The sequence below is a fragment of the Oratosquilla oratoria genome, chromosome 12, assembly GCF_046742065.1.
Source record: "Oratosquilla oratoria isolate Oo_2021 chromosome 12, ASM4674206v1, whole genome shotgun sequence".
In the NCBI taxonomy this organism is placed as follows: Eukaryota; Metazoa; Arthropoda; class Malacostraca; order Stomatopoda; family Squillidae; genus Oratosquilla; species Oratosquilla oratoria.
The window spans coordinates 52,193,745-52,206,422 of NC_134788.1; the positions used below are offsets into that span (position 1 = coordinate 52,193,745).

The window sequence follows — 12,678 nt, forward strand, 5'->3', positions numbered from 1 at the left end:
GATAACAAAATAATGTCTGCGGAACTATGTCAAGTGTGTGTACCATGCTATGAAACATTATCAGTCACACACAAGTCTTGACTGTGGAGTAAAGTTGACGAAGAAATGTATAGTGACTTAATATTGATGGATATAGTATATGGGAAAACTAAGATAAAATCTGAGTGTGAAAATATTCTAGCACTGTATTCTATAAAAAAAAAACATATGTAGCGTATACCAAAGTACGTGGTTTGCCCTTTTCAATAGCAGCTGATCCTTCAAACTTAGGTGCAACAAAATATTTTCCAAAACTTCTAACGAGATACTTTCATTTTGAGAAGAGAGTGCACCATCTGTTACTTGACAATGAATTGCCAGAGGCCATAAAAACACTATTTAAACAAGAGACGTTAAGTCTGGATCTGAATAAAGTAACTGTAAACTTTCTTGTCCATATTTTGCACAATAATGCAACAATACTTGCTCCAGCGTAACTGTAAAATGACGCTGAAAATATTGTGGTCAAAGTGTATGGCCATTTCATCGCCTCAACTAAAAGAGCAGTTAAAGGAATTCTGTGAATTCGTAGAAGTTGATAGATGCACTCAGTTGTGACTAGACTTATTTTTTTGACAGCCATTGATAGAATACTTACGTTTAGGAAACTATATATATGTATGTGTATATATATATATATATATATAATATATATATATATATATATGTGTGTGTGTGTGTGTGTGTATCCAGTTTAGGTGAAGAGGAGTGCCTCAAGGTACCGTGGAATTGCTTTGGAGATGGAAGAAATATCTGTGTTTTGTCAGATCCTTCTTCATTCACTATCTTGAATTGTTCTCAATGTGGACGGGTTCCTTTAAAAATTTACGGCATATCTTTTGTACACTGCTTAAATAATGTAGCATAAGTAAAAAGGTACAACAAATAAAGATATTTTACTGTGTTTCATTCATCAAACAAGAAGGGATGCTATGTTGTCGTTTTGGGAAATATTGCTATGGAAGAAAACCAAGTTACGCTCATGCCACCACACTACACCAGAGCTCACCACCACCACCACTGTAATGTATGATGTACTGAGAAGGTTTTGGGTTTATTTTTTTTTTTTCATGTAGGAAATTATAACTTAGAAGAAGTTAGAACACTAAAATGCACGTTTCTAGCATTTTCTGGTCTTGATTTTATCCAAAGAGCATAATCTTAAAAGTGCTTGATAGTGGAGTATGAGACACTTCTGCTTAATGGCAGAGCGTAAAAAAGGAATGGTAGAACGACACCATCGTACGATGTCCATTGCCGAGGGGGTGCTAATAGCACCCATGTTTGTTTACATATGACAACATAACCCGTCGAGACTTGAGTTATCACCCCCTCAGCTATTTGAAGGTCCCTTTTTCGTGGTTGTGCTTTGCATAGGCCAAACAAATGTGCTTTCTTCTTAAATTCGTAAGTGCAGCTATTTAAGGGTAAGGTAGCCAAAGTACATCCATAGTGTGTTCACATTTGTTACACTTCAATTTCCGTTTGGCAGTGTATTTGGGATTCTGAACACAGTGGTAAACGTGTTGGTATTTATCAAGACGTTTGCCAGTTTCACAGCGGTAATTACCCATATAACTGAGTAGCTCTTATCACTCTGAGTATTTTGTACTTTAGATATAAGTACCGGAAATTTATGGTAACACCAGTAGTTATATATATATAAAGAAAATGGGATTATGGGCAAACATTTTTGTATTAATCAAGGGATTAGGTCAAGTCAGATCTGACAACTGCATTTCTTACCTCTATCACTGGCTAGCTCTTACCATTGAGTATTCTGAACCCCACATGTAAATATCGCTAATATAGTAATATTGGTAGTGATTTTTAGTAAATTGAAGTTGGCAAAAATCTTTGTATAAAGATTTTTCACTAGTCTCATAGCTACAATTGTTACCTATCATTGGCTAGCTCTTATCATGATTTTGAGTATTTTGAGGCCTATATATAAATACTGCAATTTAATGTCAGTAGCCATTTCAAATATAAATTGAGACTGGCAATCATCTTTATATTTATCAACATGTGTATAGTGTTTGCTTACATAGTTATTACATTCTTATTAGGGTATGGAGCTCCATCTTGTCTACCTCTGTCTGAAAATAATTGATAAAATTCACTCTGAATTTAGCATGCACTGATATTCTTGCAAGTAAAATCTTTATATTGACTCCAGAAGCCCAAGTCATTGCATTACACTATACTCTGAGTAGTTATGCTGGTTTATTTTAGAAGTGTACATCAAAATGTTATAGGAATAGGAAATTAGAAATAAATCTTGTAAATTATAAAACATCTACATAATACATATTTTTCTTGGTGGATATAAATAACAAAAAACCTTGCTTAAAGCAAATGCACTACCTAATGGAGCTGTGACAATAGATTTGAGATGCCTTACTGTCATTTGTCCAGTCCCGTCAATGTCAATTTGATGATGGTGATGACTACATTGTGTACTGGGTTTTCTCCCACTCCAAGTGACATCATATTTTTGAAACCATTCTATGGAGCTGAGCTTCATGTTATTCCTGAAGCTGTGAAGCTCCTCAACACCCTACAGTCTCATTGGATGTTAAAACCAGCCGTCAACCTCCCTGATGATAACAACCCTGATGATCTCTAGCATTACAGGTACCATATTACTAAATGCAGGTTAGGTTAGATGAAGTTATCATACTTTAATTTCTTTTACTGCCTCATCTATCAAAATAAGGATGGTGTCTCAAGTACTCGTCACAGCTCCATTCAATAGTGTACCACTTTTGGCATATTTTCTGTTATCGATTTCTGCCCAGAGAAACATGTATTATGTTGATGTATCATAATTTACAAACTTGATATTTGACTTTCTATTGCTATATTGTTTAGGTATGCATGCCTTAAAAATGTCCATTATACGTTCCCTAGTGTAATCTTAGATTCTGGATGCAGGTCATGTGACCTATTGACCGCTGTGAGTGACGTAATCATAAATATGCTGCTATATTGGAGGACAAACCATGAGAAAGAAAGATCTCTTGATGCTGATAATTTTCTGTTTTTCATACGTAAGAGGCCATCACAGAGATTGAGAACAAGGTTGGGGATCAAGTGAATAGGCACTGTACTCAATGTAAAATAGGATATGGGAATATACAGCAACCAGTTAAGACCCTAGTAGTGAAGCAAGTTAAACTACTTGAGAGACAAGCTAGGTTTGAGCAAGAAGAAAAGGAACAACTTGAAGGTATTACTGAAATAGTTAACACTAAAGTTATTAAAGGAAGTGGACAAAAGATTACATGATATGTAATTGATGATTAAAAGAAATGAAGAACTGGAACAAAAAAGTAGGTAGTGGACAAAATCAAGAAGTATCTGTAAGCCATAGTGAACAAGAATTAATCAAGATATTCAGGGATGAGGAATCCAGGAAATGCAATCTTATAATGTATGGTGTGCCAGAAACCAGAGATAACAATGGTGAAAAAAGATCGGAGGAAGACCGGAAATCTATAATGGAAATGTGTCGCATTGGTATATGGATGAGCATCAGTAATAACAATATTCTAATAGCATTCCACTTGGGAAAGAAGAGTGGAAATAAAACTGCAGCCTAGATAAAATCATGTCCATTACTTGCTGGTTTTGAAAGTCTAATAACAAAGATCGAGGTACTAAGAAATTTGAAAATGGCTACAGAAATGGAAGAATACAGTAAAATATATAAGCAACAAGACTTGTCTCCTACTCAGAGAGCTGAACTGAAGGATCTGGTAGAGCAGGGAAAAGAACGGGAAGTTAATGATGCATCAGGAAATATTTTGTGCAGTACAAGGGCCTCCAGGATACATGTGGATAAAAAAAAAAAATCAGGAAGCACCAAACCTAACAACAAAATCATCAAGCATCAGACTTAGGATAACTAATACACAGAAATTTTTATTCTGGTATACAAATGCAGAATCATTGATAAACAAAATGGAGAAACTAAGTTAAGAATGAAAAAATATATATATATAATAGCAATAGTGGAAGTGAAACCTAAGAGTACCAGATCTAAATTGACTAAAGCTAAAATTCAAATACAAGGGTATGAATTGCTAAACCAAGACCTTACACAGGGAATGGGTAAAGGGGTTATTATGTATGCAAAATATTATATCTATGCAAAAGACTGATACAATACAATTCCATGAATCACTATGGGCCACTCTACACAGTTGGGAGATGGCGATAACCTTTTGATCGATGTAATATACAAGAGTCCTGCAATTACTAATGAAGGTGAAGAAAGTCTGATGCAAATGTTAAAAGGACTAGCAAATATTGAGTATTCTTACATTCTTCCAATAGGGGACTTTAACTATCCAAGGATTAACTGGGAAGATTGGACCACACCAAGAGGAGAATACACTAGTGAATTTTGTTTTGTGAAGGTCCTATGGTATGCATATTTATATCAATATGTCAAAAAAGCTACAAGGGGCAGAGGAACAAATATACCAAGCTTGCTAGATCTTGTAATTACAAATGAAGAAGATATGGTAGATGGTGTTGAGATTACAGCACCACTAGGCAAGAGCGACCACAATATGCTCGAGATTAACTACAACTGCTATACTAAACAATATAGAAATATTTGTAAAACATACCTATATGACAAAGATGACTGCTCTGCCATGAAGACTTATGTGTCAGAAGAATGGGTGCACCAGATTAGGGAAGCGGATGGCTTAGAACATCAGTGGCTGCTGTTCAAGGAGAAAAAGAAACGGTGACAAGGGACACACCAACTAAAGTATTCTCTGAACTTTCAGCAATGAAAGACAAATCTAATTTAGACATAATATAGAATATATAAGAAACACAGATGTTGGCAAAGATACATGGAAATTCAATATCATAACAAATATAAGAAATACATGAGGCAGCGAAATAAAGTTAAGAAATTGCTACCTATGTAATAATAGGAGATAGAAAATTGTGTAGCACAAGAAGCAAAAAAGAATCTTAAGAAATTTTGGAAGTATGTCAAGAGTAAGCTGAATACTACAACTAACATTTCTGATCTTGAGGATGAAATTGAAAGGAGTAAGATTCTGTACACAATTGATATAGAGAAAGAACAAACATTACCCATTTTTTTTTTTTTTTTTTTTCATTAGTCTTTACTAGGGAAAGTGATACTGATGATCTGACCTTTGAGCAGTGAGTTCCAGAAATTAGCCAGCTCAACCAAGTTGAGATATCACAGGAAGTAGTGCTGCAACATCTGACAAACTTGAAAATTGACAGTCACCAGGATCTGACTCAATTCATCCAAGAGTGCTATGAGAGATGAGCCATGAGATAAGTGAGGCTCTATCTATTATTTACAACAACACTCCAGAGCAGCAGAATACCAATGGACTGGAAGACAGCCAATATAAGTGCAATTTTTAAAAAGGGTAATAAAAGAAGAGCTGAAAACTACAGACCAATAAGTCTCACATGCATTACTTGTAATATATTGCAAAGATATTCATATTATGTACTTAATCATATGAAGGAGAATAATTTGCTAAGCAACAAACGGTACAGATTTATTGAAGGGTGTCCCACAACTCTAGAAGTACTTAAGGTGCATTTGACACAGTCCACCACAACAGACTTTTGACCAAACTAAAAATGTATGGAATAACTGTACAAATATACAGATGGCTTGAGACATTCTTACTTGGAAGAAAGCAAAGAGTTATTGTTAATGGAGAAGAATGAATGGAAAGAAGTGTTAAGTGGGATACCACAAGGAAGTGTTTTAGGACCAGCGCTAACCAGTTGGTGGGAAATATGGCTTTGGATTTGGTTGAGGTTATTTTGAGTGTATTTGTGGTGAGACAGGTGTTGAATGTGTAGGTATGGCTATTGTACTTCTTTGGCTATATATTTACCTAGTTGTATTATACAGGAAGGGAGCTATGCTCGTGGTGACCCGTCTTTGTATCTTTCAGCATCAAGTTTATTCTTAAAATCATGAATAATATTTGCACACACTGTTTTTTCATCTAAGTTATTCCATATATCCAGCATTCTGTGAAGGAAGCTATTCTTTTTCCTATCTCTTCTATAGTTGTCCTTTTTGAGTTTCTTTTCATAACCTCTTGTTTTTCCATTGTCATTTTTAGTAAATCTTTTCTGTCAAGGATTTCCATTCCTTTCATGATTCTATATATAGTCAGAAGATTACCTCTTTCTCTTATTTGCTCTAGTGTTGGTAGTTCTAGCTTCAATAATCTTTATTCGTATGTTAATTTGGAAAGAGCTGGTGTCAACTTTGTTGTTGCTCTCTGTATTCTTTCAAGTTTCCTTATATTCTTTTTAGTACTGCATATTCCAATTTTGGTCTAATCAATGTGACTAATATATTTTTATTATTTCTTCATCCAAGTAATCAAATGCCACTTTCATTGACCTTAGTAGGTTGTATGTTTCACCTTCTATTTTGTTTATATGTCTATTCGGTGTCATATCATTGCTGATTATCCCTCCAAGGTCCCTTTCCTAGTGCACTTTTTTTTCACCAATTCTGTATTTTTTTTAATTCTCCTTTTGCTTTTACCAAACTCCATTACGCTACACTTCATGATGTTAAAGTTCACCTCCCACTTTTGAGTCCATTTCCAGATTGTGTCCAGGTCTGATTGTAATGAGTCACAGTCCTCATTTGTTGGTACTTTCTTTAATATTTTTGCATCATCTGCAAAGAAATTCATATATCATTCAACTCCTTTGTCCATGTCGTTTGCATATATGGCAAACATGATTGGAGCCAGTACTGACCCTTGTGGAACACCACTTATCATTTCTTCCCATTTTGAGTATTTGTGCCATATGGTGTGTGCATGTAATTATCACATCTTTGTAGGAAGAGATTTGTATTTGTGAGGTGTGGTACGTGGGTATATCATGCATGTATAGGTTAAAGGTGGGGGAAAGGACTGGGCCCTAAAGCACTCCGTTCCTAAACTTTCTAATGTGCTATGATTGGTATGTGACACATTAGCATTTCTATTTACCAAATAATATGTCATGATTGTTGAAATTGTTTTAGTAGGTATCTCTGATTTTTTTCTATTAGACAAACAGGTATTTTACTAAATGTGAAAAGAAAGAAATATGGAAAACACCTCTACATTTTTTTTGCTTAATCGTATTTGTTATGGTGTACTTAATAACACAGGTACACTATTTACCAGTATATTTAAAGGGATGTGACTTGCATCACTTATTTGAGTCAGATGAGTGACATGAACTGAATAAACCTTACTAGAGTAGGTCCTATTTAGATTCAGATCTAATGAGTTGAAACATGGAATGTTATTGAGTTATATCAAAATATGACTGCTGTGGCAGCTGTTAGGTCATTCTCCATTTCCAAATCTCGTGACTTGAGGAAAAACCGAGAACAAAATTTGAGTCATTCGAGTCATAGTGGGGTGAGTATGCATGTAGGCTTTGGGTGATTTTTAGCTTATTTTTAATGAAAAAGTAGAATGCAATATTTCATAGCACAACATTTCTATCTATTTTATGTTAGGTGTTGGCAACTACAAGGCCTTTGTTTAGGTACAAACGGATTTGAGTATGAGATTCTATGTGTATGAAGCATCCACCACCCTATTACAGTGTATCATTATTATTATTATAATTTTTTTTTTTTTTTCTTTTTGTCCAGGATGAGGGTACCTATCACCATATCTTTGGAAGAGCTATCCGTAAATTCCATACATGTAATACAATGATAAGGACCCAGTGTTACATCTGCAAAACAGCTATATCACAAATCATCTTAGATATTGTTTGATGAACCATACTAAAGAGAAGCCTTTCCAAAGTGACCTGTGCGATTCTACTTTCACAGAAAAGGGTGATCTCAAATGGAACAAAATTCACCTCAAAAGTCATGCGATGACCCACACAGGAGGAAGCCCTTCCAGTGTGACCTGTGATTCTGCTTTCTCAAAAAAGCAAAGCATATGAGGACCCACACAGGAGAGAAGCCTTTCCAGTGTGACCTCTGCAATTCTGCTTTTTCAGTAAAGAGTAATCTCACATCGCATAAGAGGACCCACACAGGAGAGAAGCCTTTCCAGTGTGACCTTTGTGATTCTGCTTTCTCACTAAAGGTTTCCCTCACACAGCATATGAGCACCCACACAGGAGAGAAGCCTTTCCAATGTGCTCTGTGCGATTCTGCTTTTTCACGAAAGGGTCAATTCACAGTGCATATGAGGACCCACACAGGAGAGAAGCCTTTCCAATGTGACCTCTGCAATTCTGCTTTTTCACAAAAGGGTCATCTTAGAGAGCATATGAGGACCCATACAGGAGAGAGGCCTTTCCAGTGTGACATATGTGATTTTGCTTTCTCTAAAAAGTATTCTCTCAAACAGCATATAAGGACCCACACAGGAGAGAAGCCTTTCCAGTGTGACTTCTGCAATTCTGCTTTTTCAGAAAAGGGTAGTCTCAGAGAGCATATGAGGACCCACACAGGAGAGAAGCCCTTCCAGTGTGACCTCTGCAATTCTGCTTTTTCACAAAAGGGTCAATTCACAGTGCATATGAGGACCCACACAGGAGAGAAGCCTTTCCAGTGTGCTCTGTGTGATTCTGCTTTCTCAGTAAAGGATGGTCTCACAAGACATATGAGGACTCACACTGGAGAGAAGCCTTTCCAGTGTGCTCTGTGTGATTCTGCTTTCTCAGTAAAGGATGGTCTCACAAGACATATGAGGACTCACACTGGAGAGAAGCCTTTCCAGTGTGCTCTGTGTGATTCTGCTTTCTCAGTAAAGGGTCATCTCACAAGACATATGAGGACCCACACAGGAGAGAAGCCTTTCCAGTGTGCTCTGTGTGATTCTGCTTTCTCAGTAAAGGGTCATCTCACGGCACATATGAGGACCCACACAGGAGAGAAGCCTTTCCAGTGTGACCAGTGCAATTCTGCTTTTTCACTAAAGCATTCTCTCACACAGCATATGAGGACCCACACAGGAGAGAAGCCTTTCCAGTGTGACCTGTGTGGTTCAGCTTTCTCACAAAAGAGGTCTCTCAAATGTCACATGGTGACTCACACTTGTTAAAAATTCTAGACCTGTGCAATGAATGATGTACCCTAAAAGCTGTGTGCCTGTAGGCATGCACACATGCTTTACAACAAATGCACAAAGGGGAAAAAATTATGTGCACATAAGGTATTCAAGATGATTTTTTTTTTTTCCAATTAGATAATTTTATTGTATAATTTTATAATTCAAAACCAGAGAAAAGTGTGATTTTGAGAATCTGTCAATGACCTTATGTGCAATTTCTTAATTTCATGTGTAGCTTTGAGATTGTACTGTGATGGTTATTCATCACCAATACTTGCTCAGTTGAGTGAATTAAATCAAGAAGCATGTATCAGTTTCACCGCCCAAATATAATAGTCCTGGTGGCCTGATAATTGTGAATACTTGATACGATTCCATTTTTTTTCATGTATCAAATTGTATTAGAAAAAGAAAAAGAAATCAGTAGATTTTCCTACAAAGACCTACTCTTCAAGAATAACAACATTTTAACCAAAGAGAATACTGTTGAAAAAATAGGCAGCTGAGCTTTGGTAAATAGTGCACAGAGACATGGAATCAAATAAAAACAAACAAACCGTTAAGGGGAATCCCATTTGGATATGCTTGTGAGAGTGAAAAGCTACCAATTATATAGAAATTCAATAAATTTAGGTAATGTGTATAGGGAGTGGGGGAATGTGAAAGATAGAAGAGAGAAGAAATAGATAGGAGCTAGAAATAAACAAGCTGAGAATTAGTAATGGACTTGTGTGTTTTTGTAGCTATTTGCAAAATTAGAAAGTTTAAATAAAGGTAATCAGTCATCAGTGTTATTTTTTTTTTTACTTCATTCTGTACCAGCCAGATAGATATGAAATGCATATTAAATGTTTTTGTTAGTGTCTTCTCTTCCAATGGTGGGATAAAATTTTATTTTACCAATGTGCTACGACATTATTGTGATATATATAGAAAGAGATAATTAGAATATATGCCTAATGATTTGTCTTATTTATGGAAAGCCAAATCTAAATGGCATTTCATATATATAAAAAAAATCTTGATGGTAATCGGAGAGGGCACACCTTCACCAACATCAGGGTCACAAAATGAAGATAATTTTGCCCACATTACAAATGATAGAACCCACTTTGTATACAATTCAAAATTTGTATGCAATCTATAAATACCAGGGTGGCAAATCTGAAAAACCCTGTTTCAGCATATCCGGATCTGACTCAAGACCAGACTTTCCACAAAATTTAATTGAAATATGTGTATAACTTTGCATAAATGTTAAATGCTGGTAAAAACATAGCTTCCTTGGTGAAGGTAATGATACATACTTAAAACATTGTGCATTTGTTTAACTGGTCCACAAAATTGAATTGAAATATGTGTATAACTTTTTTCATGAATGTTAAACGCTAGTTAAAGCCTAACTTCCTTGGTGAAGGTAATGATACACATTTAAAATAGTGTGCATTTGTTTAACGGGTCAGTATAATGACTCGCATGGGTGTGCACATACTTTGCAAAGATGGAAAGGTCTGCATACAAGCAAATTTGTGCAGTCACGTAACTAGGACCTTATATTTGCAAACATAAAAAAACAAACACATGCCCGGCTACAAAAATGTCCTTGGAGATTCTCTCGAGATATCAGTTTAAGGCTGTGATGTGACTAGGGTGGCAAGATGTCCTCCTTTAGGGAGGACAGTCCTCCCTTTCAGCACTTTGTCCTCCATCCAGCACAACCTCATGCCGGACGTGCATTTGTCCTCCTTTCTTGGGGTGTGATACAAATACATAGATAAATAAATAACCCTAGGTATACAATAATGCCATACAATTAAATTATGTGGGAGTCAACGTCAGAACTTGGCAGCCGAAGTAGACGGGAACAGCACAAGACCAATGTTGTGATTGTGTGATTGCATGATTCACATCTCATGCATTGGGCTGCAGTCCTGATATGACCACGGTGCAGTGTGGTTTGGTAATTAATTTATGAGGTTAAGGAGTCTGAAAATGCCAAAAAGAAGGAGGGCAGAAATACAAAAAGTAGAGGACAGAAATACAAGAAGAAATAAACCTCCAGGCAATCAATGTGAGGATACAACTAGGTTTTGTTTGTGTTGTAACTTGGTAAGAAATATTGGTATTTATTTTTTGTTGGTTGTATTAGAAGTGAAAAATATTATTCACTCAGTTTTTTATTATATATATATGTATATATATACATATATATACTGTATGTATATATATACATATATATATATATATATTTAAAAAAGAAATGGAGAAAAGTGGGAGGTGAGCCAGCTGTTGTTTGTGAACGACACTTTGCTTGTGGCAGGATCGGTGGAGGGACTGAGGAAGTTGGTGACAGAGTTTGGGAGAGTATGTGATAGAAGAAAGCTAAAGATAAATGTGGGTAAAAGTAAGGTGATGAGATACACAAGGGGTGAAAGTGGCAGTAGACTGGAAGTGAGCATAAAGGAAGAGCGACTGGAGGAAGTGGATAGTTTTAGATATTTGGGTGCAAATGTGGCAGGAAAAGGTGGAAGAATGTAGATTGAGAGAAGCAATTAAATGCCTTGGTGGATTGAAGAGTGTAATGAGGAATAGACATTTGGGAATGGATGCTAAAAGGAGACTATATGAAGTAGTGATTGTGCCAACAGCACTGTATGGGGCAGAAACATGGAACATAAGAGAGGAAGAGAGGAGTTTGAATGTGTTTGAGATGAGGTGTCTGAGAAGTATGATGAGGATTACTAGGCTAGATTGAGTGAGAAGTGAGGAGGAGAACAGGGGTGGAAAGGGAGTTGGGAGATAGGGTTGATGAAAGAGTATTAGGATGGTTTGGACACATGGAAAGAATGAGCAAAGAAAGACTAGTAAAAGACGTATGGAAGGCAGATGTGGAAGGAGTGAACATGAGGGGACGTCCTAGGAGGTGGTGGATGGATGAGATGAAGGGGGCTTTGGGGAAGAGGGGAATGTCTGATGAGGAAGGACGGGAGAGGACAGAAGACAGGAGTGAATGGAGAATGGTTGTATATGGATGATGTTGTGATGCATGAGGTGGAATGGGCAGGGGGGTGGGGATGAGGTAGTATGTGTGAGCAAAATTTGACGCAGCCCGAAGGGATTTCTCCCCGTCTTCTCCTTTTATGCATGGGGGGACGGAGAGGGAGGTCGCCGATTTAACGAAGCGGTCTTGCTGTGGATGTGTTGTGTCTTGCGACACTGCTTCTGACCCAGGGCAGTGGACAAGGTGCAGGGATGACCTGTCATCCAGGAGGTGCTAAGAAAAGAGGGAGGGTGGAGGGGTGTGGAGTGTATTTAGGGATGGAATGGGTGGGAATGATTTTATGCCTTTTTTGTTGTACCAGCACTTTACATATTCTTTTTCTTGTTTTTGTCTTGGAACATACTTTTCCACACTTTTTTTTTTTTATAAACTTTTGACAAAATATTCCATTTCTCTTCCACTGTTGTTTCTTCTTTGTATATTCCCTCCCAGTTTTTTTTTTTAAAGAATTCT

General features: G+C 36.6%; 1 protein-coding gene across 2 annotated transcripts; it reads left to right on the forward strand.

The window, feature by feature from the left end:
• The first annotated feature begins 1,294 nt into the window (after window positions 1–1,294).
• On the forward strand, window positions 1,295–9,952 carry LOC143031748 (uncharacterized). 2 transcript variants are annotated; one of them, XM_076195981.1, is made up of 2 exons: window positions 1,295–1,466; window positions 7,742–9,952. In XM_076195981.1, exon 2 carries the CDS (start codon window positions 8,043–8,045, stop codon window positions 9,153–9,155), a length of 1,113 nt encoding a protein of 370 aa, XP_076052096.1. In that variant the 5' UTR covers window positions 1,295–1,466; window positions 7,742–8,042; the 3' UTR covers window positions 9,156–9,952. The 2 variants fall into 2 exon arrangements, with proteins under 2 accessions (XP_076052096.1, XP_076052094.1); XM_076195979.1 differs by having other exon boundaries at window positions 1,295–1,446.
• Window positions 9,953–12,678: the final 2,726 nt, after the last annotated feature.

What these genes read in the sequence shown, in the direction of transcription:
- LOC143031748 (XM_076195981.1), top strand. Translation starts at nt 8,043, where the DNA reads ATGAGGACCCACACAGGAGAGAAGCCTTTCCAGTGTGACCTCTGCAAT.